This window comes from Scophthalmus maximus, chromosome 18, assembly GCF_022379125.1.
Source record: "Scophthalmus maximus strain ysfricsl-2021 chromosome 18, ASM2237912v1, whole genome shotgun sequence".
Taxonomy (NCBI): Eukaryota; Metazoa; Chordata; class Actinopteri; order Pleuronectiformes; family Scophthalmidae; genus Scophthalmus; species Scophthalmus maximus.
The window spans coordinates 20,458,110-20,484,032 of NC_061532.1; the positions used below are offsets into that span (position 1 = coordinate 20,458,110).

Here is a 25,923-nt window from a genome sequence, read left to right on the forward strand (position 1 = left end):
TAATCCTGGACGGTTCGCCCCCGCTCATCTGGGGAAATGGTTCCACCCGGCGCAAACTGATGACGTCTCATGTTCGGGCGGGTGTTTGTCTATGTTGTGAAAACAGACCGACGGAGACCGGAGCCTTGAGCCTGTCCTCCTCGTGGACATGAACTGGGATCAACTGGATCTCAACCCGAGGATCAGGGCAGCCGTGAGGAGAGGTCAGAGGGGTCAGAGAGGTGTCTTCAGAAATATCACTTTAATGTGTCATAAATATTTTTAAAGTAGAGCGACATTAAAAAACTTGACTTAACACTGGGTCTTTAGAGTGTGTGCGCGCGCGCGTGTGTGTGTGTTTTCCGTGTCAGATGTTTTAATCTCCACTGAGATCTTGATGAATGTTTTATATGTGGTTCTGATATCAGAACCTGTGGTTCTAACCATTCACTAAGTTCTACAAACGGATCGTAGAACATTGTCCCACAGGAGAGATTATTGTTACCATGGTAACCACACGTGTCCTTCTCTCCTCAGCTGCTCTGACGTCGGTCCGAGACACGTTCTGTGTTTCTAGTCTGGACCTGCAGAGGTCCACCGGTCTGGACCGCTCCGATGTCCAGCAGTTGCTCGGTGCCGCCGCCGCCGCCTGCAGACGACACGCACCCATCCCAGGTCAGTCCCTCACTTACCCTGATTGGACGCGGCAGTGTGAGGTCACAGCGTTTTGACCTATGTTCTGTCCGGTGGTTTTCAGCCGTCCTCATCCTCCGTGGAGAGTGTGGCCTCAGATTGACGGTGGGTTGTCCGGTGCTGGACGAGCTGCTGAGGGACGGTCTTCCTGCGGGGGGCGTCACTGAGCTCTCTGGAGAGAGCGGAGCAGGAAAGACCCAGCTAGCGCTGCAGCTGTGTCTTTGTGTGCAGTACCCGGTCCAGTACGGAGGCCTGAACGCAGGTCAGTGAACGCACCACGACAGGAAGTGAACACGCAGACGCATGATGAGCCCACAGCTGCTTCACGTGTGTGTGTGTGTGTGTGTGTGTGTGTGTGTGTGTGTGTGTGTGTGTGTGTGTGTGTGTGTGTGTGTGTGTGTGTGTGTGTGTGTGTGTGTGTGTGTGTGTGTGTGTGTGTGTGTGTGTGTGCGTGTGTGTGTGTGTGTGTGCGCGCGTGCGCGTGCGTGTAGGAGCAGTGTACATCAGCACTGAGGACTCGTTCCCCATCAGACGTCTGCAGCAGCTGATCAGAGAACAGTCGTGTCTGCGCTCTGATGTTCCTGCGGCATTGATCAGCAGCCTCCAGTTCACGGACCACGTCTACGTCGAACACGCCGCTGATGTGGTGAGTTCACGCCACGACCCCAGGTCAGGTCAATGGTCAGGGCAGTCTGACCCCTCTGTCTGTCCTCAGGACGCCCTCCAGGTGTGTCTGTCCCGTCGCGTCCCTCTCCTGCTGACTCGCGGACTGGTCCGACTCGTGGTCGTGGACTCGGTAGCGGCTCTGTTCAGGTCTGAGTTCCAGGCTGATGATTGGCTTGAGAGGAACAAACAGCTGCTCACCTTCTCCTCCGCACTGCAACAACTGAGTCTGGAGTTCAACACACCTGTCCTATGTGTCAACCAGGTCTCACACACACACACACACACACACACATATAGATGAATATGTAAAACAGGATCAAAATTCTGATTTGAAAGAAGTAAGAGTAAGTTTAATAAAAAGACTCAAACTGTGTGTGTGTGCGCGCGTGTGTGTGTTTGTGTTTGTGTCAGGTAACTGATGTATTCAACAGATCAAACGACACTTTGGGGTAATAACTTTGTTTCATCTATAATTTCCTCATAATTTTTGTTGATTTGACCGGAACATAATATGATGATGATGATATGGTCAGGGATCATCTCTTTCTCAGATGAATGATTTGAATCTGTTTGTCTTCCGTCTCAGTCCTCTGTCCTCCAGCGTGTCACCAGCTCTGGGTTTGGCGTGGGCCAATCAGGTGATGGTCCGCCTGATGATGCAGCGTCTTCAGGGGTCCGTTGAACGTGGTGAGCAGAGCAGCGCCCTCCGCAGGCTGGAGGTGGTTTTTGCACCTCACTTGGCCCGAGGTGGACGAGACGCTGCCGTGTGGAGGGAGGGCCTGCGAGGAGTCAAATATACATCAAGCTGATGTAAAGATACACTGAACTCATCAGACACTTTTCATGTGGAAGTTAAATCAACTCAATGTTGCAGGTGAATTAATGTTTACAATAAAATGTTCAGTGTTCAACTCTTCTACTGTTCTCCATCTTATCCTGTTGGCGTCTTAACGTGATACAGTGATGTCATGTTTCTGTCAATGCGCCGGTGCGGTGTGACTGAGTTGATGTTACTTTCAAAGTAAAAGCTTAAGTCTAATTGAGCAGAATCAGTAGAAATTAAGTTTTGTTCAGGTGAGTAGGTTCCATCACTTTGTCTACGTCATGAAATATGTATAATACATACACATATATATATATATATACACACTTTATATACATACGTTTCAATTCAATTCAATTCAATCTTATTTGTGTAGCGCCATATCACAACATACATTGTCTCAAGGCACTTTACATAGTGAGGTCAATATTACAATATTACAGTGAAAACCCAACAAATCCCACAATGAGCAAAGCACTTGGCGACGGTGGAGAGAAAAAACTCCCTTTTAACAGGAAGAAATCTCTGACAGAACCAGACTCAGTTGTGGGCGGTCATCTGTCTCGACCGGTTGGGGTGAGGAGAGAGAGGAGGAAGAGAGGAGAGGTGGGCAGAAAGAGGGTGGGAGGAGAGACAGTAGGAGAGAAGAGAGAGAGGACAGTTGTACAACCACCGCTGTAATCTCTACCAGACTGATACTTATAATTAAAAAAATACAATTATGTTGTCGTCATTATATAGTGATGATATTAATATTAATATTAATAATAGCAATAATAATAATGACGGGTTTGGGTCCTGCAGCTCTGGGGTCAGAGATACACTAGGAGAGATAGAAAACACAAACAGGGTTAGTGACATGTACTAAACATATCGGGGGATGGGGGGGGTAGTATAACAGTTGCTTTAATTTCTACCAGACTGATACTTATAATTAGTGAAAACTGATACTTATAAATACAATGATGTTATTAATAATAATGATAGTAATAATAATAATGACGGGTTTGGATCCTGCAGATCTGGGGTCAGATCTACTAGGGGAGAGAGAAAACAGAGTTAGTGACATGTAATGTAGATTCATGGGGGCAGAGAGAGAGAGAGATTGAAAAGGTGGGAGAAGGAGAGAGATATAAAGGGAGAGAAAGAGGGAGAAGGAGAGAACGGGAGAGGGAGAAAGATGCTCATGATGCGTTTGTATTATATACAATAATATAATAATACATTTTATCTATAGAGCACTTTTCATTGCTAAATACATACGTGTATTATATGTATATATAATACATACATGTGTATATATCTATATATATAATAATAATAATACCACACCAGGTCCAGTCATCCCCCATAACCCAAATCACCTTGTGTATTATATATACGTATATATAATACGTATATATAATACATACGTGTGTATATATACTAATACACTCATTTTGATGTTTTCTATACTAATGAATGACGTCATTCAATATTTATGTTGAAATTATTTTTTCTCGTTCTGCGGCTGCGCCGAAAATGGACCTTTATTTTGAAACGAACATACAGGAAGTGATGTTTTTTCCCGCAGGGACCGGGGAGCGAGCTTGATGGTGATGCGCAGCTCGAGACGCTTCGGAGCAGAAAAACAACAAGAGCGAAGATCAAAAGAAGAACCGGAAGGTCAGAGTGATGACGTGTGTTCGTTTGTTTGTTCGTCGATCACCTGTTTATTAATATGTATCAGGAACGATCGATCAGAGAGCTGATCATCATCAGTAGATCATATTTTGTATCGATCGGGAATTTTCTTCACACCCACAGAAAAACGCAAACGAAAAAAAAGAAAAGTCTGATCACAAAGAAAACAACGTGAATCCAAAATTAAAGACCATGTGACGTCATTAGCAATGGAGGGCGGGGCCGGGTCAGTTGATCGCTCTGAGCTGATCGTTGTTATTGACGAGCACACACACACTCACACACTGTCCGCTCATCTTTCACAGGCTGTGACCATGAATCCTTCAGCCCTCCTCCCATTGGTCGTCATCTTCATGAGTCCAGTGACCTCAGAGACCGTCGACCCGTCCGTGGAGGACTTGATCAATAGGAACTCAGACTTCGCGGCCCGTCTGTACAGAGCCGTCGCCAGCCGGACCGATGACAACGTCTTCCTGTCCCCCTTCGCCCTGATCGCTGGTCTCACGGCGCTGATGAGCGCCACCAACGGGTCGACCCAGGACCAGCTACTTCAAGGACTCACTCTGTCTGGACTGGACCCACAGACCCTCCCAGGTAGGTCCCGGGTCAGGGGTCAGGGGTCAGAGGTGAACTTCAGACACTGTTTTCGTTCTTTACCAGCCCGCTGCTCTTAGATCTGTTTCAGAATCTTACGACCGTCGTGCTGAAGGGGGGCCGAACCAGAACCCTGTGGCAAGGCGCGGCCCTCTTACCCGCCCAGAACTTCCCGGTGTCCCCGTCCTACCAGGATCTGGTTCAGACAAAGTTCAGAGGAAGTGTTCAGAGTCTGGCCTTCACAGTGCCTCAGGAAGCCGTCAACACCATCAACCGCTGGGCCCAGGAGCAGACCGGAGACTTGGTCAAGGAGGTGGTGACCACCCTGGACCCCCAGACCCAGCTACTGCTCGCCACGGTCGCTTCGTACCAGAGTAGGTCTCACCTGTGACCTGAGGGGCGGGGCCAACAGTAAGAAGCGGGGTTGTTTAACACGAGTCTACTGAGATTAGAACAGATTCTGGTGATTGGTCGGTGGTCTGATGTTCAACTTCATCCTTATTTTCATTTTCTGAATAATCAGTTAATCAAATATATATCGAATTTGTTTAACTGTCCACTCTGCGTTGCTGTTGACGCTACTGTTCTGAGAAGGATCAGTTTAAGTTATTATAGCTGTTGATACTGATTTTGTTGCCCTTGTCCTGTCGTCTGTCTGGTTCTGTCTGGTTCTGTCATCCGTCTGGTTCTGTCTGGTTCTGTGGTCTGTCTTGTTCTATCCTGTGGTCTGTCTGGTTCTGTCGACTGTCTAGTTCAGTCATCTCTCTGGTTCTGTCTGGTTCTGTCATCTCTCTGGTTCTGTCTGGTTCTGTGGTCTGTCTGGTTCAGTCATCTCTCTGGTTCTGTCTGGTTCTGTCATCTCTCTGGTTCTGTCTGGTTCTGTCGTCTGTCTGGTTCTGTCCTGTCATCTGTCTGGTTCTGTCATCGCTCTGGTTCTGTCTGGTTCTGTTGTTCGTCTGGTTCTGTCCTGTCGTCTGTCTGGTTCTGTCATCCGTCTAGTTCTGTCCTGTCATCTGTCTGGTTCTGTTGTCCGTCTGGTTCTGTCCTGTCGTCTGTCTGGTTCTGTCATCCGTCTAGTTCTGTCCTGTCTTCTGTCTGGTTCTGTCATCTCTCTGGTTCTGTCTGGTTCTGTGGTCTGTCTGGTTCTGTCCTGTCGTCTGTCTGATTCTGTCATCTCTCTGGTTCTGTCTGGTTCTGTCGTCCATCTGGTTCTGTCGTCTGTCTGGTTCTGTCATCCGTCTAGTTCTTTCCTGTCGTCTGTCTGGTTCCGTCATCTCTCTGGTTCTGTCTGGTTCTGTCGTCCGTCTGGTTCTTACCTGTCGTCCGTCTGGTTTTGTCTGGTTCTGTCGTCTCTCTGGTTCTGTTTGGTTCTGTCGTCCGTCTACTGTAGTTCTGTCCTGTCGTCTGTCTTGTCCTGTTGTCCATCTGGTTCTGTTGTCTGTCTGGTTCTTACCTGTCGTCCGTCTGGTTCTGACTGGTTCTGTCGTCTCTCTGGTTCTGTTTGGTTCTGTCGTCCGTCTACTGTAGTTCTGTCCTGTCGTCTGTCTTGTCCTGTTGTCCATCTGGTTCTGTCTGGTTCTGTCATCCGTCTGGTTCTTACCTGTCGTCCGTCTGGTTCTGTCTGGTTCTGTCATCTCTCTGGTTCTGTTTGGTTCTGTCTTCCATCTAGTTCTGTCCTTTTGTCTGTCTAGTTCTGTCGTCCATCTGGTTCTGTCGTCTGTTTGGTTCTGTCGTCCGTCTGGTTCTGTCCTGTCGTCTGTCTTGTCCTGTTGTCCATCTGGTCCTATTTGGTTCTGTCGTCCGTCTGGTTCTGTTCTTCGAACTCATCCTTCCTCAGTAGAGTCTCTGTCTCTGTAGTAATGTTTTGTCTGTAAGTATAAATAAAGTTTTTCTCTGTGTTTCAGCCCGGTTCAGTCCAGCTTTTAACTCGTCCCAGTCTCTGGCTGAGCGGTTCTACGTGGACCGGTATCACGTCGCCATGGTCACCATGATGTTCAGGTCTGACAAGTACTTCTTGGCCTACGACCGCTTGGTAAAGGTTGGTGTGTTGAAGTTGCCGATGACAGACGGAGCGGCCATGTTGGTCGTGTTGCCTGATGAAGGCGTGGACGTCAGTGCGGTGGAAGAGGAAGTGACGGCTGAGAAGATCCAGGCTTGGATCAAACGTCTGAAGAAGACGTAAGATTTATCTTCTTCCTCTCGTCCTGAACATCAACATGTGAACACATACGGTTCTTTAGTAAGATAATATCAAACACAAGAACCAGAGCAGAACCTTCAGAGATCTTTTATTCTGTAAACAGGAAGTTGGAGGTGCAGGTTCCTCGCTTCCTGTTGGAGCGTTCCTACTCGCTGAAGGAAATCCTGCAGACTCTTGACATCACTCAGGTGTTTCAGGACGACGCAGACATTGCAGATATGGGCGGGGCTAAAGGACCCAGACTCACACAGGTGAGTGAAGATGCTCACACATGAAACAAAAGGTTCCAGGTTCTGACAAGTGGGTGGTTGGTTTGGGGTCTGTGGTGGTTTGGAGTCTGTGGTGGTTTTGGGTCTGTGGTGTTTTGGGGTCTGCGGTGGTGGTTTGGGGTCTGTAGTGGTTTGGGGTCTGTAATAGTCTGAACCTGGATCCAGTTTGATCTGATGTGAAATATTTTTTTATTTTAGTTTTATTTTGAAAATCACTTTATTTACCTGTTGACATTTTGTTTTTAGGTTTTACACAAATCTATTGTCTCTGTTGACGAGAGCAGCGATGACATCACTACAGAGGGCAGAGTCAATGTGTTCTCTACTCCGCCTCCGCGACTGACGATCAACAGACCCTTCATATTCGTCATCTACCAACAGACCACTGGCAGCCTGCTGTTCATTGGCCGAGTGGTTGATCCAACCAGGAAGTAGTAACCACAGCTTACCTGAGAGCTTGCAAAGCCAAGCCCTCCTGAGTCACACCTATCAAACAGCAGGTTCACTGTGTTCTAATGTTCTTCTAGTCTGTAGTTAACAGCTCTTTGTGTTTCCTAACCTGTGGGTCAGGACCCCAGAGGTGCCGCATGGTAAATCCAAACGGTCCCGAAACAATATTGTTTTTACGGTGTCTCTGCAGGTGCTTCTCCTCTGGCGCCACCATCAGGTCAACACCTAAAACTGTCCACTTATTTGGTTTGTGATCAAACACTTGTAGAGCTAATGACGTTCCCATGATGACAGCGGGACCGTGTGTTTACTCCTGATTAGCAGATATTAGCATGCTACAGCTAATCTCACACTAATAGTGAACATCCACTGATGTTAGCGTTTAGCTCAAACCAGAGCCGTTGAGAGAGAGAGTAGCGACAACTCGTTCACTCCAATGGACCAGTTGTTTCGTCAGTCGTATCACGGAGCCTCGTCTATGTCGAGACGTTTACATGATCAGATGTTTATTATCAGCACATCTGAACCTAATCAACATGTTAGTCGATTATGATTTATGATTATTTATGATTTTAAAAATGTAATTACATCGGCATATTGGTCTGCTTTATTGTATATTTAAAACATTTAATGACGACTTCTGTATTCAGGAACTATCTGAAGTCGTCATGAGTCACCTGACCTGTCGCTATTCTCTCCCTAAACGGCTCTGGATTTTCTCTTCAGACATTTGAATGGTTAAAAAAATTGTGGGGAGTCACTCCCCCTTACAGGGGGAGGGAGGTCACTGCCCCCTGCAGGTGGGAGGGAGGTCACTGCTGGGTGTAGTAACGTGGTAGTGATGGTTACAGGTGTAACTTGACTCTGAGTCAAGTTTAACTTGGTGTTTGCAGCTTGTTAGCATGTTAGCTGCTATCTTAAGATATGTGCTGTTTATAGTTCAGGACATAAACTGACTGAAGTTGTTTAAATATACGTTCTGTTGTATTTCATCACTATAAATCATTAAAACACGTCACTTCCTGTGGAGTTTTTTTTACATCACTGTGACGTCACTGTTCCAGAAGCCAGCGTTTCTGTAGATGACGAGAATCAAAGCCATGAAATTCAGATTTTAAATAGTTTTAAATTTTCAGTGAAGCTTTGTATCGGAGCTCGATTTGTTCACACACACACACACACACACATGTGACCAGTTTCAAACACACACACACACTGATTCCAATTTTGATTCGAAGGTTTAAAAATGGCGTGCAGGTTTTTTTCACGTACATTACGTTGTGCTCCATTGTGTGTTGGGTTGTAACTCTGGGTTACTGGGTTTCTGTCCTACAAACAGGCTCTCTTGTTACCGGGGTGAATCACCATGGTAACATAGTCACCAGTCCAATCAGCAGAGCTCCTCGTCGATACTCGTCTCTCTGGTTCGTAAAGCTTCACTTTGCCATTACTCATTTAATCAGGAGGCCAGCAGGTTTCCGGCTCAGAGCATGCTGGGAAACAGAAGGCTGTGACTGATCAGATTGGTTCAGTTGCGACAGTTTCATCCAACCAATCACAAGTCAGCAGGTGAAAAAACCAACCAATAAGAACACAGTAACAGTTTGAGTGTGTGGAGTTTACTGAACCAATCAGGTGACAGGATGAGGTCATTCATACACAACGCTCAGTGGATACAAACAGAGATCATGTCCTGTTGCATCCTGGGTAATGTCCTGAAACTGCTCGCTTTCTGCTGATTGGCTGATGGCCCCATGGCACTATGACATCAACGTCTTCAGTCTCGTCCGGACTGGACGCTGAAAGAGTTTGACTTCCTGTTTCTGTAAATCAGAAGAAAAACAGTACAAATTTATTGAAACTGGAGAATCGGAATTACACATGTTAAACTACAGACAACTGTGCTAAACTTCAGACAACTGTGCTAAACTACAGACAACTGTGATAAACTACAGACAACTGCGTTAAACTACAGACAACTGCGTTAAACTACAGCCAACTGTGACAAACTTCAGACAACTGTTAAACTACAGCCAACTGTGACAAACTTCAGACAACTGTGTTAAACTTCAGACAACTGTGATAAACTACAGACAACTGCGTTAAACTACAGACAACTGTGTTAAACTTCAGACAACTGTGATAAACTACAGACAACTGTTAAACTACAGACAACTGTGTTAAACTTCAGACAACTGTGATAAACTACAGACAACTGCGTTAAACTACAGACAACTGTGTTAAACTTCAGACAACTGTGATAAACTACAGACAACTGTGTTAAACTACAGCCAACTGTGACAAACTCCAGACAACTGTTAAACTACAGACAACTGTGTTAAACTTCAGACAACTGTGATAAACTACAGACAACTGTTAAACTACAGACAACTGTGTTAAACTTCAGACAACTGTGATAAACTACAGACAACTGTTAAACTACAGACAACTGTGTTAAACTTCAGACAACTGTGATAAACTACAGACAACTGTTAAACTACAGACAACTGTGTTAAACTACAGACAACTGTGTTAAACTTCAGACAACTGTGATAAACTACAGACAACTGTTAAACTACAGACAACTGTGTTAAACTTCAGACAACTGTGATAAACTACAGACAACTTTTAAACTACAAACAACTGTGTTAAACTTCAGACAACTGTGATAAACTACAGACAACTGTGATAAACATCAGACAACTGTGATAAACTACAGACAACTGTGATAAACTACAGACAACTGTGATAAACTACAGACAACTGTGTTAAACTACTGAATCTGGGTAAAGTGAAGTCGCACTATTTAAAACGGGTTCGTGAAAACAATGATCACAAAATGTTGTAATTGATTTTTGGATGAAGCTGCGAGTCACTATGGTAACTGATGCTGAACGGTTAAGTTGGACATAAGAGATGAAAGCCAGTCAACAGCCAAACTACTGGAAACCACTTCCTGAAACTCCACGCTACAATACGGAAGCAGCAGTGATCTTTGTTTTAATTCTACAAAAGAACTTCAAAGTTTTATCAAATCCTTTTTCAGTTTCTTAGACAACAGATGTAATTGAGAAGATGAGTTCTTAAATATTGTTAGTAAATTATAGCGATGTTGATCTGTACAACCGCCAAAAGAACTGAAAGAATTTTGTTTTAGCATTTTGTCTTTTTTTTAATTAAATATGGGTTTTCAATGTGCATCACATTTGGTTTTTATTGACATTTTTCACACATTTGGAAATTGTTTGTATAATAAAGCTCTAATATTAATGAGTCTCTGTTTTAAAACCAGTGGACACATCATCTATAAACATCTATTGATCTGCTTTATTTCTCTTTTGTCCCCTTCAGGATCCTGTAGAATGATGTCGCTGCTTATCTGGAACTCATCCATCAGTTACCATGGTGATTCACCCCGGTAACAAGAGGACCAACTTCATAGGACTAACCCAGAGTTAAACCTGAAATTACCTTGATAACCTTTGGACCAAACTGGTGTAAAACCATGTTTAAACCCGAATAAAGTCTGAACTAAATGACACAGCAGCTGAACTGGTGTTAGGCCTTGAAGGAGAAAATCAGACCAGGTTTAAGTTCAGGTTATATCCGGTTCAATCAAAGAAGCATCCTGGCCTAAAAGGGGCTAAACAGTCGGGCTAACCCCAAACGAAAACCAGGACTAAAACAGACCAGACCAGACCAGACTATGTAGGGTTGGACCAGGGTTTCACGAGGGGGGCTCAGAGAGAACCTGGTTTAGAGGCCACACCTGGACTTGGTTCGAAAGGATCTATGGGTGACAAACCTGAGGGGTTCCACCAGTGATCCAATAGAACTCACATTGACAGCTTTCTGGACTGGCTGTCCTTAACCCCACAACCCCGGTCCATCGTTTTACTGCGCTGGTCCAAGGTACTGGTCCGATGATCTCTCTGGTCCAAGGTACTGGTCCGATGATCTCTGTGGTCCAAGGTACTGGTCCGTTGATCCCTCTGGTCCAAGGTACTGGTTCTGTGGTCCAATGCACTAGCTCTGTCCAGGAGGCTGGTGGTGTTGCTGCGGATCAGGACTGGCATGGATGAGGTTGACTGGGTTGACAGAGTGAAGTGGGCAGTCCTCAAAGAGTCATCTATAAAACAGGAAGTGATGAAAGCATCCTGACTGTGATGGGCCTGAGTTAATGACGTGGTGTACGTGAAGATACAGTACCTTTGCTCTGTAACACGGAGGACTTCCCAGGTCCAGACGAACTGCTCAGATCCTGAACCTTCCTGAACCAAAGAACCAAAACACAGAACATTTAGAACTTTCACCTCGTTTTCCTCCACATTTAAAAACCATCAGGTCAAACTCAAAATCATTTATCAAACAGTTTTGTGCTCAATTAATTTCTGTTTGAATGATTCAAGGACTGAGTTTCAGTCTGCGATGGAAACATTCAAGGGTTTCTACAGTTACACCTGTAACTCCACCCATCAGTGGGGCACTGACACCGCCGAAACAATGTCTAGATCACTCCAGCCAAGTCAGAGGTCAGTAGAGGTCAGTAGAGGTCAGTAGAGGTTGGCAGGGTCTCTCGGTCCTGAGTCAGTGAAACAAAGCTCTTACACAGATCTTTCTGTGTTGGTGGGTTTGGATGTCGACTGACTGCTGAGGGATCGACTCCGGGACAGTTTCGCCTTCCTCATCTCTTTACCTGTAAGAAGAAGAGACATCTTCATCTTTTGTGATTCATGAGCATCGAACCACTGCGACTTTACAGGAAGTGATGTGATGAAACCTCCACAATCCCAAACTATTATAGAACCAACATGTAGATTTCATATGAAACTCTACATCTACGACTTTCAATGAAAGGTTTGTTAAAAAGGCCAGAACATCTTCATCCATCCATCAATTCAAGGGTTATGGGACGCTGGAGCCAATCCCAGCTGAGGAGGGCCTCCCCCTGGACACGCCTCCAGAGACAAACAGCCATTTACTCTTACATTCACACTATGGTGAATTTAGATTCATGAGAACATGCAGGCAGTTGGTTCAAGGGTTAAGTTAGACCACAAAGTCTTCACTCATCGGTTTGTGTCGTACCAGAGGACAAGGCAGCTCCAGACGAGGACACGGACACGGACTTGGTTGCAGATAGACTGGTTTTACTTTCTCGTCCTGTCAGAGAAAGATGGTTTACAGACCGGACGGAGCAGAAACAGACATTTAAATCTAAGCCTCCCTCTTGCTCACGTTTTCTCTCCGTTTGTTTTTCATGGATTAGTTTTCCTTCATTCTGTTGTCGCTCCAACTGTTTCTGACGACAGAGGTAACGTCAGAACAGAACAGACAATGATTCAGACTGAATATGAACATGAACATGAACATGAACATGAGTCACACTCACCATCTCCAGCAGCAGAATCTCTTCCTTCTCTTTCTTCTGGTCGAGGACGTCCCGCTCCTGCCTCCTCTGAAACTGAAACACGTGTAGATTACAGAACAGAAACAAACACTTTATTCTTCACTTCAGCTCGTTATTAAAACCGTCTGCGTACCGGTTCCGACAGGTCCAGTTTGTCCAGTTCCAACACTGTCTGAAAAACACCAGAACACAGTTTATCCATCAACAGTTTGAATGCTGGACTGGACCTTGTGGACTCAGGTCATGTGGATTACGTGGATCACGTGGGTCACGTGTGTCATGTGGGTCATGTGGATCATATGAGTCATGTGGATCATGTCAGTCATATGGATCATGTGGATTACGTGGATCATGTGGGTCACTTGAATCATGTGGGTCACATGGGTCATGTGGATCACGTGGTTCATCTGGGTCCCTTGGATCATGTGGGTCATGTGGGTCACGTGAATCATGTGGGTCACGTGGGTCACCTGGATCACGTGGGTCACGTGAATCACGTGGGTCATGTGGATCACGTGGGTCATCTGGGTCCCTTGGATCATGTGGGTCATGTAGATCACGTGGTTTCACGTGGTTTCACGTGGGTCATGTGGATCATGTGGATCATGTGGATCACGTGGGTCATCTGGGTCCCTTGGATCATGTGGATCACGTGGGTCACATGGTTTCACGTGGGTCATGTGGATCATGTGGATCATGTGGATCACATGGGTCATCTGGGTCCCTTGGATTATGTGGGTCATGTGGGTCACGTGAATTTGTGGGTCACGTGAATCATGTGGGTCACGTGGGTCACGTGGATCACGTGGGTCACGTGAATCATGTGGGTCACGTGGGTCACGTGGATCACGTGGGTCACGTGAGTCATCTGGGTCCCTTGGATCACGTGGGTCATCTGGGTCCCTTGGATCATGTGGGTCCCTTGGATCACGTGGATCATCTGGGTCCCTTGGATCATGTGGGTCATGTGGATCATGTGGATCATGTGGATCACGTGGGTCATCTGGGTCCCTTGGATCATGTGGATCACGTGCGTCACATGGTTTAACGTGGGTCATGTGGATCATGTGGATCATGTGGATCACATGGGTCATCTGGGTCCCTTGGATTATGTGGGTCATGTGGGTCACGTGAATTGTGTGGGTCACGTGAATCATGTGGGTCACGTGGGTCACGTGGATCACGTGGGTCACGTGAGTCATCTGGGTCCCTTGGATCACGTGGGTCATCTGGGTCCCTTGGATCATGTGGGTCATGTAGATCACGTGGGTGACGTGGTTTCACGTGGGTCATGTGGATCATGTGGATCATGTGGGTCATGTGGGTCATGTGGATCACGTGGGTCATCTGGGTCCCTTGGATCATGTGGATCATGTGGGTCACATGAATCATGTGGGTCACGTGGGTCACGTTGGTCACGTGGATCACGTGAATCATGTGGGACATGTGGATCACGTGGGTCATCTGGGTCCCTTGGATCATGTGGGTCATGTAGATCACGTGGGTGACGTGGTTTCACGTGGGTCATGTGGATCATGTGGATTATGTGGATCATGTGGGTCATGTGGGTCATGTGGGTCATGTGGATCACGTGGGTCATCTGGGTCCCTTGGATCATGTGGGTCATGTGGGTCACGTGAATCATGTGGGTCATGTGGGTCACATGAATCATGTGGGTCACATGGGTCACGTTGGTCACATGGATCACGTGGATCACGTGAATCATGTGGGTCATGTGGATCACGTGGGTCACGTGGGTCCCTTGGATCATGTGGGTCATGTAGATCACATTGGTCACGTGGTTTCACGTGGGTCATGTGGATCATGTGGATCATGTGGATCATATGGGTCACGTGGGTCATGTGACATCACCTTGCGGATGGTTGCCACGACGTCCTTGTCTTTCTCTCTGCAGAGAAGTTTCTGGACACAGAAGTCAAGTTGCTGCAGAAGCTGTTTATCAGCAGGAAGACGAAGTGATGAACGTAACCTAGGCAACAACTGGCACAGCTTGTACCTGATAGACAGAGAAGTAGACAGACAAGTCAGTCATGTTGGATGTTTGATGTTTAAAAGACAGACAGACAGAAAGACAGACAGACGGAACCTGCCACAGAGAACAGAACTACCTGACATTGGCGACCGGGTCATGGACCAGCTCCAGCGCAGGAATCAGAAAGTGTTTGTTGAAGTATTTTCTGGAAAAAAATTCCGTGGCTGTTTCACAAACGTCCAGAAACCTCAGACGGTTCCAGTAGCTCCGACCTTGTGCCAGATCTGAGGATCAGAGGAGAAGAGGTTCTGACACCTTCTACAATCTGTTCAACATTTCTCTCATGACTGTGTCAGTTGTGTTCACAGCAGACAGTCAGTGCACCTGACACCGGTCTGACCTTGGATCAGTCGCTCCATCATCTCCTGACGCTGCTCCAGTTTGCGGTTGTAGCGGAGAAATGTGCAGAACGTCCGAGCCGCCTCCTTCTGCACAGGCAACACCTTCTGCAACCACAAGAGCAGAGGAGGGTTTATCTGTCTGTTCGAGCGCTCTACCTGCTGAATGTTGTCACATCTCGTCTTGTGGTGCAGACATTAGTGGTGAGGATGATGAAGATTTGAGGGGAGAAGCTCTGGTGCAGCAGTTCTCCAGGCAGCAGTCTGGCCAGGCAGCTGTAACGCTGCAGCAGCTTCTCATGCAGCCGCCAACGCAGAGAACATCCAACCTTTTGCTCCGCAAACAACAGAGCCGACAGCAGCTCCGGGAGCTGATGAGGAACCAGCGAAGAACATGGAAGAACACAAAGGAACCCAGATGAGAGAATAACCAGGAAAAAGAAGAACAAGCCAAGCTGGAGGTTTGTTTTCTTACTGTGTTGTCCAACGTCAGGTTCTCTCCTCTGGACAGAACGGCCTCCAGAGTTTCTTCCAGGTGATTCATCAGAGCGTCCAGTACCTCAACAATGACAACAGAAGCTCCAGAACATTAAACTAACATTCGAACAACAACATCGAAAATGAAGGTGAGTTTGATGTGAGCTGTTGTTAAACGTTGGCATCATTCAGTCACCAGGATTCAATAATCAATAAAGGACAAAAACACAACAATACACATGATGACAACCTTAACACACTGTCAGAACCTGAGAGCTCACCTCCAGAGCATCGTCCTGCAGGAGAACCAGAAGCTCTTTGTGGATCACCTGCACGTTGGAACCGAGCAGATTCACAACCTGACCCGTGGAGACATCAGAGAAAACGGCTTTAACATTTAAATAATCTTTCAAGAAGCAGAAATGAAGGGTTGTGATGTTTACGATCTCTTATCAGCTGCTGGTCATCAGTCCACTGAAGATTAACTTCATGAGCTTCCCTCTAGCGCCCCCTCAGGACAAACTGTACATGTTCAGCAACAAAACGATGAAATAGTGACAGACTTTATTTATATGGTGCCACATTCACACCTTCATATACATTCATACACTGATGATCCGTCTGAGGCAAGTTAGAGTTCAGCGTCTTGTCCACGGACACATCGGCGTGCGATCGAGGGGAATTTGGGATCAAATTGGGACCCTGGGTTTAGAGGAAGACAGACTCCTGAGCCACAGATAAACATCACGTTATGTTCATGATCTGACCTGGTGGAAACTGGCTGCAGCACTTTGTCGAACGCTGACCTCTGGGTCACAACAAAGAGCGGAGAACGACGGGTAGAGCTCTGACAGGAAGTGGGTTGAGTCAGCAAACACCACCATTGCCTGCAGAGAGAGAGAGAAAGTAAAAAGTGACACAACCTTCTCAAAAATTCAACTGAACTCTGGAGCTCTGCTGAATGTGTGACATTACTGGTAAGTTGTAGCAACAGTTGCAGCGGATCAGCTTCGACTCGTTGATGTCTTCAGTCTGCAGACCGGCGACACACAGAACCTTAAACCTCTGCAGCAACCGGCCCTTCTGCTCGTCGGACAGAGAGCCTGAAACACAACAAGTCCTCATTGTGATCCTCCACATCTTGACTGCACCTTCCCATCCTGTTCATGAGCACCACTATCTGAATCTGCCTCATGTTGGACTTTCTGTAGAGAAAACAGACAGGGATCTTTACCCTGGTACCCCAGACTCCCACTGGACCCCCCCACAATATACCCCGGCATGGTCAATAAACCTTCTCCAACTCCATTAAACATATTTAGACTGGATGGGTAAGCTTCAATGACCCTTCCTGGGTGGTGGGAGCGGCTGTGAAGAGCGATCCCTTGATATTTGGAGCTTGTCATCAGGTCCTTAAAACTGGGAACCACCATCTGCCATTCCCTCAAGTCTTCTAGCTCTGACGTCTCTATGGAAGATTCATCAGTCAAGTTTTCATTCCATTGTCTGAACATATTCTCAGTCCAGGTCAGTTGAGAACAGTGTGGGCTAAGCCCTCATTTGATAGGTTGTCAATGATTCTCTACATGGGACTGAAAGTCCTGTTCTCTGACCTCTCTGAACTCCAAACAGAGTTTTAACTTCAGACCACAGAAGCCCCTGATTCCTGTCTGCTGCCTGGACCAACCAGCTTGGAAGGAAACTTTGTGGTCAGACATTCTCAATTTATTTAGGGTCACCAGGTCTGACCAGCTGATTTGCCTCACCACCAGTTGTATCCAAGACATACGGCCACTGATGTGGTGAAACAACTACAAGTCAATTATCAATTCACAACTAGAAGAAGTCCACTAACCAACTCCCCTCAGGTTCAGATGTTTCTCCCAACTCCTCACGCCAGAAGTCTTGAATACCCTCAGCAGAACCATTGAGTCTGAACATCTGGCTGCTCTGAACTATTATAAGAACATTCAGAGCCTCCAGGTACTGGGCCAACAAGGCAGTTGCCCTGTGTTGCCCCTTCTGGCTGACCCAGATTAGTTACCCATGGTCTGAATACTGACCCGGGCCCCAGGTCCTGTCCTGGCTCCAGGAGCGACACTGGTCGGCCTCTTCTAGACAAGGCTGCTTTTCCCTGAGCTTGCTCCATCACATTCATCTGGACTCAATCATCAGCTGTTCACAGATATTACTGTTGTCACGACCTCAGTCTCATCGTATCTGCCTCAACCTTTCTACTGTTTCCACTGTGACATCAGTGTTGAGCCTCACCTGCCAGTCCACTGCAGAGCTTCCCAAACTGGAATGACAAAGATGCCAAGACAGTTTCATCCCCCTGAGACGACGCCTCACACACCGACATCACAAGAGGAACCACCACATGGACTCTGTCATCTGAGGGGGCGGGGTTAAAGATAGAAGGGGGCTGTTAACTATGGACACTGCTTCTCCTCATAGCTCCACCTGTTGTCACCTGATGACTCACCACTGTCAATCATCTCCATCAGATTGATGATGGTGTCGAAGGCCGCGAGGCGCACGCTGCTCTCCTCATCTCTGGCGAGCTCCACCAGGTCAGGAAACAGCTCTGTCCTGGTGTCGTCCACCCTGAAGGACAGACACGAGACAATGTCTCACCACAGCAGGACGTTTGCTTTATGTTGGTGTCTTTTAATGTCTGTGATACTATTTAATTTAACTTTTATCACTCCTTTGTTGAAAGCCTTCTAACTGGTTCAGTGGGTTGTCTGTGAAGGACCAGAACAGCCTCAACAGCAGAGTCAAGGTTTGCTCCAAGACTATTGGAGTTCAGCAGAGAATGATCAGCCAACCAGACCACATTCTCTCTACAAAGTGGTGAGTCTCTAATGCCTTCTGGGCGGCATTATAATGTCCCTCCGAGGAAAACTACCATTCCAGGTCTTTTATTCCTTCTGCTGTCAGGCTGCTCAACACAAACAATGCTCATCTTAAATGATGGCTACTGGACTTGTTGTTTTTTATATTGCTTTTTATTGCCTAGGATTATTGTCTCTTATGTATTGCTTTTATTTAATGCTTTTTATTTTAAGGCTGATAATTATCATATCCATCCCCTGGATTTTTTAGTATGTTTCCTCCGACATATTTAATATTTGTAACTATTGTTTGGTTAGTGTTTGTTGGAACAGACTGTACGGACTGGTGAGCTGCAAATGAATTTCCCATTTTGGGATTAACAAAGTGTCTGATCTGGTATAGGTGTCTGTCTGTCTGTGTCTGTGTCTGTGTCTGTGTCTGTGTCTGTGTCTGTGTTTTGTCTGTCTCGGTGTTGGTGTCTGGGTCTTTCTCAGTGTCAGTGTCTTTGTCTGTCTCGGTGTCTGGGTCTTTGTCTGTGTTGGTGTCGGTGTTTGCTGAGGTTCACCCGGTCGCCCTGGCGATGCTCTCCAGCTGACGGCACATACTGACTCGGACCTCGATCTCCACATCCTGACATAACGAGCGGGCCAACGGCACGAGCTCCTTCTTCACTCTGATGCACAGAAAGGACAGCTGTGACATCATCGACATGTGCCAATCAGCTTCATCTGATCAATAATCACTGAAAATGTTGCAGCTCACATGTGAGGGTCAAACTTGGAGGCGACTTTTCCTATAATGCGACAGGTGGCGAGACGAGTCTGAAGAGAGTGAGACAACTGAGACTGATAGAGGAGAGGGTTCAGCACCTGCAGAGAGAGACGGGTTCAGAGAGAAAGACAGGTTCAGAGAGAAAGACAGGTACAGAGAGAGAGACAGGTTCAGAGAGAGAGACAGGTACAGAGACAGGTTCAGAGAGAAAGACAGGTTCAGAGAGAAAGACAGGTACAGAGAGAGAGACAGGTTCAGAGTGAGAGACAGGTTCAGAGAGAGAGACAAGTTCAGAAAGAGACAGGTACAGAGACAGAAACAGGTTCCGAAAGAGAAGCAGGTTCAGAGAGAAAGAAAGGTACAGAGAGAGAGACAGGTTCAGAGAGAGACAGGTACAGAGACAGACAAAGGTTCAGAGAGAGAGAGAGACAGGTTCAGAGAGAGACAGGTACAGAGAAAGAGACAGGTTCAGAGACAGAGACAGGTACAGAGAGAAAGACAGGTACAGAGAAAAAGACAGATACAGAGACAGGTTCAGAGAGAAAGACAGGTACAGAGAGAAAGACAGGTACAGAGACAGGTTCAGAGAGAAAGACAGGTACACAGACAGAGACAGGTTCAGAGAGAAAGACAGGTACACAGTGAGAGAAAGGTTCAGAGACAGAGACTGGTTCAGAGAGAGAGACTGGTTCAGAGAGAGAGACAGGTTCAGTCCATGAAGCTGTCTCTCTCGCTCTCTTGTCGTTGTTTGTCTTTATTTAAAATCTGGCTTTACTTCCTGTAAACTTCATCACTTCCTGTTTGTGACCAACTTTAAATTTGAATAAATTCTTTGTTTTGAGTTGTTTTATCTTATTATTTCATTTCGCTAAACCAAACTGACCTGCAGGGGTCAGTGTTTCTTAGTGTATCATATTCAAAGTTTATTCATGTTTCTGACGATGTCGCTTGTTGTTGAAGACTCGTCACCGGAGGATGAACGAGTTCATGAAACATTGATCAGATCACGTACCTCCTGCTTGATGGTCTCCTTGGGTAGAGCATTGATGGCTGACAGCAGAGTCTCCAACCAGGCATTGCTCACAACTGACAACAAACAAACAACAACAAACACGTCAATAACAACCAACATGTGTCTCAGGTGTGTCTCCTGTGTCTCAGGTGTGTCACCTGTGTCTCAGGTGTGTCAACTGTGTGTGTCAACTGTGTCTCAGGTGTGTCAACTGTGTGTGTCAACTGTGTCTCAGGTGTGTTTCCTGTGTCTCAGGTGTGTCAACTGTGTCTCAGGTGTGTCTCAGGTGTGTTTCCTGTGTCTCAGGTGTGTCACCTGTGTCTCAGGTGTGTCAACTGTGTGTGTCAACTGTGTCTCAGGTGTGTTTCCTGTGTCTCAGGTGTGTCACATGTGTCTCAGGTGTGTTTCCTGTGTCTCAGGTTAGCAACTGTGTCTCAGGTGTGTCAATTGTGTCTCAGGTGTGTCAACTGCATGTGTCTCCTGTGTCTCAGGTGTGTCAACTGTGTCTCAGGTGTGTCTCCTGTGTCTCAGGTGTGTCACCTGTGTCTCAGGTGTGTCAACTGTGTGTGTCAACTGTGTCTCAGGTGTGTTTCCTGTGTCTCAGGTGTGTCACATGTGTCTCAGGTGTGTTTCCTGTGTCTCAGGTTAGCAACTGTGTCTCAGGTGTGTTTCCTGTGTCTCAGGTGTGTCAATTGTGTCTCAGGTGTGTCACCTGTGTCTCAGGTGTGTCAACTGTGTGTGTCAACTGTGTCTCAGGTGTGTTTCCTGTGTCTCAGGTGTGTCACATGTGTCTCAGGTGTGTTTCCTGTGTCTCAGGTTAGCAACTGTGTCTCAGGTGTGTTTCCTGTGTCTCAGGTGTGTCAATTGTGTCTCAGGTGTGTCAACTGCATGTGTCAACTGTGTCTCAAGTGTGTTTCCTGTGTCTCAGGTGTGTCAACTGTGTCTCAGGTGTGTCAACTGTGTCTCAGGTGTCTTACCTGTGTCTCAGATGTGTCAACTGTGTCTCAGGTGTGTTTCCTGTGTCTCAGGTGTGTCAACTGTGTCTCAGGTGTGTCACCTGTGTCTCTGTGGTTCAGGTGCAACAGGACTGTCTTCAGGATGGAGTAGGTGTGGGTGTGGATCAGGATGATGTCATCCTGTAGGATGGTTAAAAACGATGCTGCTGCCGACAGCTGGATTTCAGCTCCAGATGTGTTCAGGACCTCCTGTGTCACAAAGACAAGGCATTTATACCTGTATGACACACCTGTACTGCACACCCACACACACACACACACACACACACACAGACAGACACACACACACACACACACACACACACACACGCACACTGACTGATGTTACACACCCGAACTTTAGGAACGACTCGACGAAATGTTTCCGCTGGATTCTGGCGGACCAGACTCGGCAGGTTACTGATGACGCTGAGTCTCTGCACCTCCTGACCGACGCTGCAGACGAGAGGACAAACACAATATGAAGTGAGATATTTACACATCAAAAAATCAAAGACCGTAAATTGACCAGCTGCACTGCAGAGAACCAGAGAGACTTGGACCGGGTTGTCAGAACACACACACACACACGATGTCGATGTGGAGCTCGTTCCACCAATGAGGAACCAGGACAGAAAACAGACAGGATGTAGATGAGTGGTGGCTCCGCCCCCTTGCACTGAAGGAGTAGCAGAGTGAAATCAAGTGTGTGTGTGTGGGTTCAAGTGTGGGTGTCTGTGTGTGAGATCACGTGTGTGTGTGAGATCACGTGTGTACGTGTGGGTGTGTGTGAGATCACGTGTGTGTGTGTGTGTGTGTGTGTGTGTGAGATCACGTGTGTGTGTGTGTGTGTGTGTGAGATCACGTGTGTGTGTTTGTGTGTGTGTGTGTGTGTGAGATCACGTGTGTGTGTGTGTGTGTGTGTGTGTGAGACCACGTGTGTTGGTGTGTGTGTGTGGGTGAGAGATCACGTGTGTGTGAGACCTGAGCAGGTAGACGGCTCTCTCGATGTCGTTCAGGTCTTCGTCCACAGTCAGCTGATCGATCTCCTCAGCCGTCTGACATACAACAAGACATGACATCACAGTTCTATAGTTATACTTTGAACTGTGGTATTAGTACTTACTTACTTAAGTATCAGAGTATTTAACTGAGACACACATCTGACATTGGGGTTTCCTCCAATAAGACTCCACCTCCTCATTGCATCGTCATTATGAAGCCCCATCTCCTGCTCTTCAGTCTGTCTACCTGTCTCACTGTAGACTGTCTGTCTCACTACACACTGTCTGTCTGTCTCACTGCAGACTCTCTGTTTGTCTCACTGCAGACTCTCTGCTTGTCTCTCAGTGAGACAGGTGGACAGACTGAAACTGCGTCACTCGCGTGTCTCCCTCTCCTTCCTGTGTGGAGGCTGCTGATCTTCTTCCCACTGACTCATACGCATGTCGTATCATCATCATCATCATCATCACTTCACAGCCTGTACTCAGATGTTGTGTGTGTGTGTCTGTGTGTGTGTGTGTGTGTCTGTGTGTGTGTGTGTGTGTGTGTCCCTGTGTGTGTGTGTGTGTGTGTGTGTGTGTGTGTGCGTGTGTGTGTATGTGTGTGTGTGTGTGTGTCTCTGTGTGTGTGTGTGTGTGTGTGTGTGCGTCTGTGTGTGTGTGTGTGTCTGTGTGTGTGTGCCCCTGTGTGTGTGTGTGTGTGTGTGTGTGTGTGCGTCTGTGTGTGTGTGTGTGTCTGTGTGTGTGTGTCCCTGTGTGTGTGTGTGTGTGTGCGTCTGTGTGTGTGTGTGTGTCTGTGTGTGTGTGTGTGTGTCCCTGTGTGTGTGTGTGCGTCTGTGTGTGTGTGTGTGTCTGTGTGTGTGTGTGTGTGTCCCTGTGTGTGTGTGTGTGTGTGTGTGTGTGTGTGTGTGTACCTTGAGACTCCTGCGGATCGGCCTCTCGATGAAGGCGAGCTCCTGCAGCTCCTGCAGCTCCTCCATGGGTCCGTACAGGAGGCTGTTCCTACCGGAGAACATCACCGACTCTGACCCGGTTCTGTCCCGGTGCTTAGTGGAAGAGCAGGCAGTGGATCTCGGTACCAACCATCCTATATGAGAGGACGAAGCAGGGGCGGGAACACTGTCACTAACCGTTTCCAAGGAAATCCCTGCTAAATACGTCCGGGGGCCGGCGGACTTTAAACCAGAGTCCCTTCACAATTCTACTAATATAAAGCGTCTGCACTCATCTGCAGACAACGTCACGTGTCAGAGGTTTAAAACCCATCAGGCACAACTCAACGCCGTCTCTTCTTATGTTCGGTGCTCATTGTCGTTTAAGTAAAGCATCTGTCGAAGAGAAATCCCCGGTTGGTCAGTGTGAGAGCAGCCGCTAGCGACGGGTCCGGAGCCGGACTTCGTTTTAATAAGTATTTAACCTCCAATGTGTTTTAAAACTCAGTCTCAAACATCAGTCTTCATATTCATCTTCATCCTTATCTTTACATCTTCATCCTTATCTTTACATCTTCATCTTCATCTTCACATCTTCATCTTCATCTTCATCTTTACATCTTCACATCTTCATCTTCATCTTTACACCTTTCTGCCTCATCGCGCCAGACTCCGTTCAAAACTCGCGTTACAGAATTTATTTACAAACTAATAAGATTTAAAATGTGAAAATCGTTATAATTACGACTTGAAACAATCGACATGATCTCCTTTTCAGTTCGGTGCAAACGAAACATTAAATCAAACATGAATTCAGATTAAATACTGAAATACTTCACCCGCCTCAGCGCGTCTGTCCGCTGCGGGAGGAGCGTCACGCACAACTGCGTCTGTGAACATGGCGATCAGTCAGAAATAAAAAACCGAATATTCTCGACCATCTCATCTCGACCTGTGGTTATACGTCAACAAGATGATGTCACTGACACGTCACGTGTGAACCTGCTCGACCCACAGGCGGTTCACAGTTCATCTGATAAAAGTCCTGGTGGATTCTCTCAAATCCGATTTTAACACAAAGTCCCAGAACGTCTCACTCAGCAATCAACGTTTTTAATCTGGTGGATTGTGGATCGTATCTGTCATGAGCCGGACTGGACCTGGACTAGAACCAGACTGGAACCGGACAGGAACTGGACTGGACCTGGACTAGAACCAGACTGGAACCGGACAGGAACTGGACTGGAACCGGACTGGAACCAGACTGGAACCGGACTGGAACTGGACTGGAACCGGACTGGAACCGGACTACAACCGGACTGGAACCGGACTGGAACTGGAATGGAACCGGAAGGGAACTGGACTGGAACCGGACTTGAACCAGAATGGAACCGAAATGGAACGGGACTGGAACTGGAATGGAACCGGAATGGAACTGGATTGGAACTGGACTGGAACCGGAATAGAACTGGACTGGAACCGGAATGGAACAGGAGTGGAACTGGACTGGAACCGGACTGGAACTGGAACTGGACTGGAACCGGATTGGAAGTAGACTGTAATTGGACTGGAACCGGACTGGGACCGTAATGGAACTGGATTGGAACCGGATTGGTACCGGACTTGAACCGGACTGGAACCGGATTAGAACTTGACTGGAACCGGAATGGAACTGGATTGGAGCCGGATTGGAACTGGACTAGAACCGGGTGATGGTCCAGCTGGAGGGCTAACTCCCTGCTGCAGCGGCTGAACCAGTTTCTATGGAAACGTCTGGCACCCAGTGACCAAACTCATTCACAAAGTCCAGTTCACCACTGAGCTTGTTAATATTCACATGATGGTGTTTGAACCTGACCATGTGGGGACTGAAATGAAATAATTTAGAGTCCTGTTCTCCAGACTTAGCAATTGATGGAGTGGATGATGATTCAGGAAGACGAAAACTGTGGATGTCTTAAGCAGAAGTATTTATTATAAGAGCTCAATATTGAGAAGACTTCCGGTTCGCTACACAGATCAACAGGTTCACAGTGTGCGGCGTCCCAAGATAGTCTGCCTGTTCCCGGTCTCTGTAGTGTATTTAATGTAGAGTAATGTCGTCATCTCCCCATGAGTATGACATCTTGAGTGAGACTTTAGCTGCTCAATGATTGTTTCGGCTTGACATAGATGAGATGACCTTGCTTGGTGCCTGAGAGGACTCGTCTTAGAGTTTCTCAGCGAGGATAGATGAAAATTCCTCAACAGGGACCACCATATGGGGACCTGTGGACCACCATGTGGGGACTCCAGGACCATGTGGGGACTCCAGCACCATGTGGGGACCACCATGTGGGGACCTGTGGACCATGTGGGGACCATGTGGGAACCTGTCAACCATGTTGGGACCTGGGGACCATGTGGGGACCACTATGCCGGGACCTGTGGACCATATGGGGATCCTAGGACCATGTGGGGACCCCTGGACCATGTGGGGACTTGTGGACCATATGGGGACCCGTGGACCATGTGGGGACCCATGGACTATGTGGGGACCCGTGGACCATGTGGGGACCACCATGTGGAGACCATGTGGGGACCACCATGTGGAGACCTGTGGACCATATAGGGACCCATGGACCATGTGGGGACCCGTGGACTATATGGGGACCCGTGGACCATGTGGGGACCCGTGGACTATATGGGGACCCGTGGACCATGTGGGGACCACCATGTGGAGACCATGTGGGGACC

At 47.2% G+C, this 25,923-nt stretch overlaps 3 protein-coding genes across 7 annotated transcripts; 2 read left to right on the forward strand and 1 right to left on the reverse strand.

Annotated features, from left to right (window-relative positions):
* Positions 1 to 45: 45 nt before the first annotated feature.
* On the forward strand, positions 46 to 2,254 carry xrcc3 (X-ray repair complementing defective repair in Chinese hamster cells 3). 3 transcript variants are annotated; one of them, XM_035618249.2, is made up of 7 exons: positions 46 to 203; positions 517 to 654; positions 737 to 934; positions 1,164 to 1,318; positions 1,388 to 1,600; positions 1,750 to 1,787; positions 1,925 to 2,254. In XM_035618249.2, exons 1-7 carry the CDS (start codon positions 149 to 151, stop codon positions 2,145 to 2,147), a joined length of 1,020 nt encoding a protein of 339 aa, XP_035474142.2. In that variant the 5' UTR covers positions 46 to 148; the 3' UTR covers positions 2,148 to 2,254. The 3 variants fall into 3 exon arrangements, with proteins under 3 accessions (XP_035474142.2, XP_035474143.2, XP_035474144.2); XM_035618250.2 differs by having other exon boundaries at positions 1,170 to 1,318; XM_035618251.2 differs by lacking the exon at positions 1,750 to 1,787.
* Positions 2,255 to 3,701: 1,447 nt separating this feature from the next.
* LOC118289835 (protein Z-dependent protease inhibitor) lies at positions 3,702 to 8,375 on the forward strand. Its single transcript, XM_035616926.2, has 6 exons — positions 3,702 to 3,826; positions 4,150 to 4,438; positions 4,519 to 4,812; positions 6,343 to 6,616; positions 6,742 to 6,889; positions 7,154 to 8,375. Exons 2-6 carry the CDS (start codon positions 4,159 to 4,161, stop codon positions 7,340 to 7,342), a joined length of 1,185 nt encoding a protein of 394 aa, XP_035472819.1. The 5' UTR covers positions 3,702 to 3,826; positions 4,150 to 4,158; the 3' UTR covers positions 7,343 to 8,375.
* A 579-nt stretch (positions 8,376 to 8,954) lies between these two features.
* Positions 8,955 to 24,195, reverse strand: ppp4r4 (protein phosphatase 4, regulatory subunit 4). 3 transcript variants are annotated; one of them, XM_047328458.1, is made up of 26 exons: positions 24,027 to 24,195; positions 23,170 to 23,342; positions 22,236 to 22,309; positions 21,605 to 21,707; positions 21,314 to 21,461; positions 20,257 to 20,330; positions 19,236 to 19,342; positions 19,039 to 19,146; positions 18,121 to 18,242; positions 17,907 to 18,029; positions 16,611 to 16,738; positions 16,403 to 16,522; positions 15,917 to 15,994; positions 15,634 to 15,717; positions 15,356 to 15,529; positions 15,161 to 15,266; positions 14,897 to 15,044; positions 14,640 to 14,784; positions 12,901 to 12,939; positions 12,750 to 12,821; positions 12,596 to 12,659; positions 12,446 to 12,520; positions 11,966 to 12,053; positions 11,567 to 11,628; positions 11,198 to 11,486; positions 8,955 to 9,180 (listed from the first exon to the last, which is right to left on the reverse strand). In XM_047328458.1, exons 1-26 carry the CDS (start codon positions 24,085 to 24,087, stop codon positions 9,135 to 9,137), a joined length of 2,811 nt encoding a protein of 936 aa, XP_047184414.1. In that variant the 5' UTR covers positions 24,088 to 24,195; the 3' UTR covers positions 8,955 to 9,134. The 3 variants fall into 3 exon arrangements, with proteins under 3 accessions (XP_047184414.1, XP_047184415.1, XP_047184416.1); XM_047328459.1 differs by having other exon boundaries at positions 24,031 to 24,164; XM_047328460.1 differs by lacking the exons at positions 23,170 to 23,342; positions 24,027 to 24,195 and adding an exon at positions 22,413 to 22,578.
* Between the last annotated feature and the right edge of the window lie 1,728 nt (positions 24,196 to 25,923).

Coding starts and splice junctions, on each gene's coding strand:
- ppp4r4 (XM_047328458.1), bottom strand. CDS start 24,087: ATGTTCACAGACGCAGTTGTGCGTGACGCTCCTCCCGCAGCGGACAGA. Junction 23,343..24,026: donor GGACAGACGCGCTGAGGCGG/GTGAAGTATTTC, acceptor CCTCTCATATAG/GATGGTTGGTACCGAGATCC. Junction 18,243..19,038: donor AGCATCGCCAGGGCGACCGG/GTGAACCTCAGC, acceptor TCTGTCCTTCAG/GGTGGACGACACCAGGACAG.
- LOC118289835 (XM_035616926.2), top strand. CDS start 4,159: ATGAATCCTTCAGCCCTCCTCCCATTGGTCGTCATCTTCATGAGTCCA. Junction 4,813..6,342: donor CACGGTCGCTTCGTACCAGA/GTAGGTCTCACC, acceptor TCTGTGTTTCAG/CCCGGTTCAGTCCAGCTTTT. Junction 6,890..7,153: donor AAGGACCCAGACTCACACAG/GTGAGTGAAGAT, acceptor TTTTGTTTTTAG/GTTTTACACAAATCTATTGT.
- xrcc3 (XM_035618249.2), top strand. CDS start 149: ATGAACTGGGATCAACTGGATCTCAACCCGAGGATCAGGGCAGCCGTG. Junction 655..736: donor ACGACACGCACCCATCCCAG/GTCAGTCCCTCA, acceptor GGTGGTTTTCAG/CCGTCCTCATCCTCCGTGGA. Junction 1,788..1,924: donor AGATCAAACGACACTTTGGG/GTAATAACTTTG, acceptor CTTCCGTCTCAG/TCCTCTGTCCTCCAGCGTGT.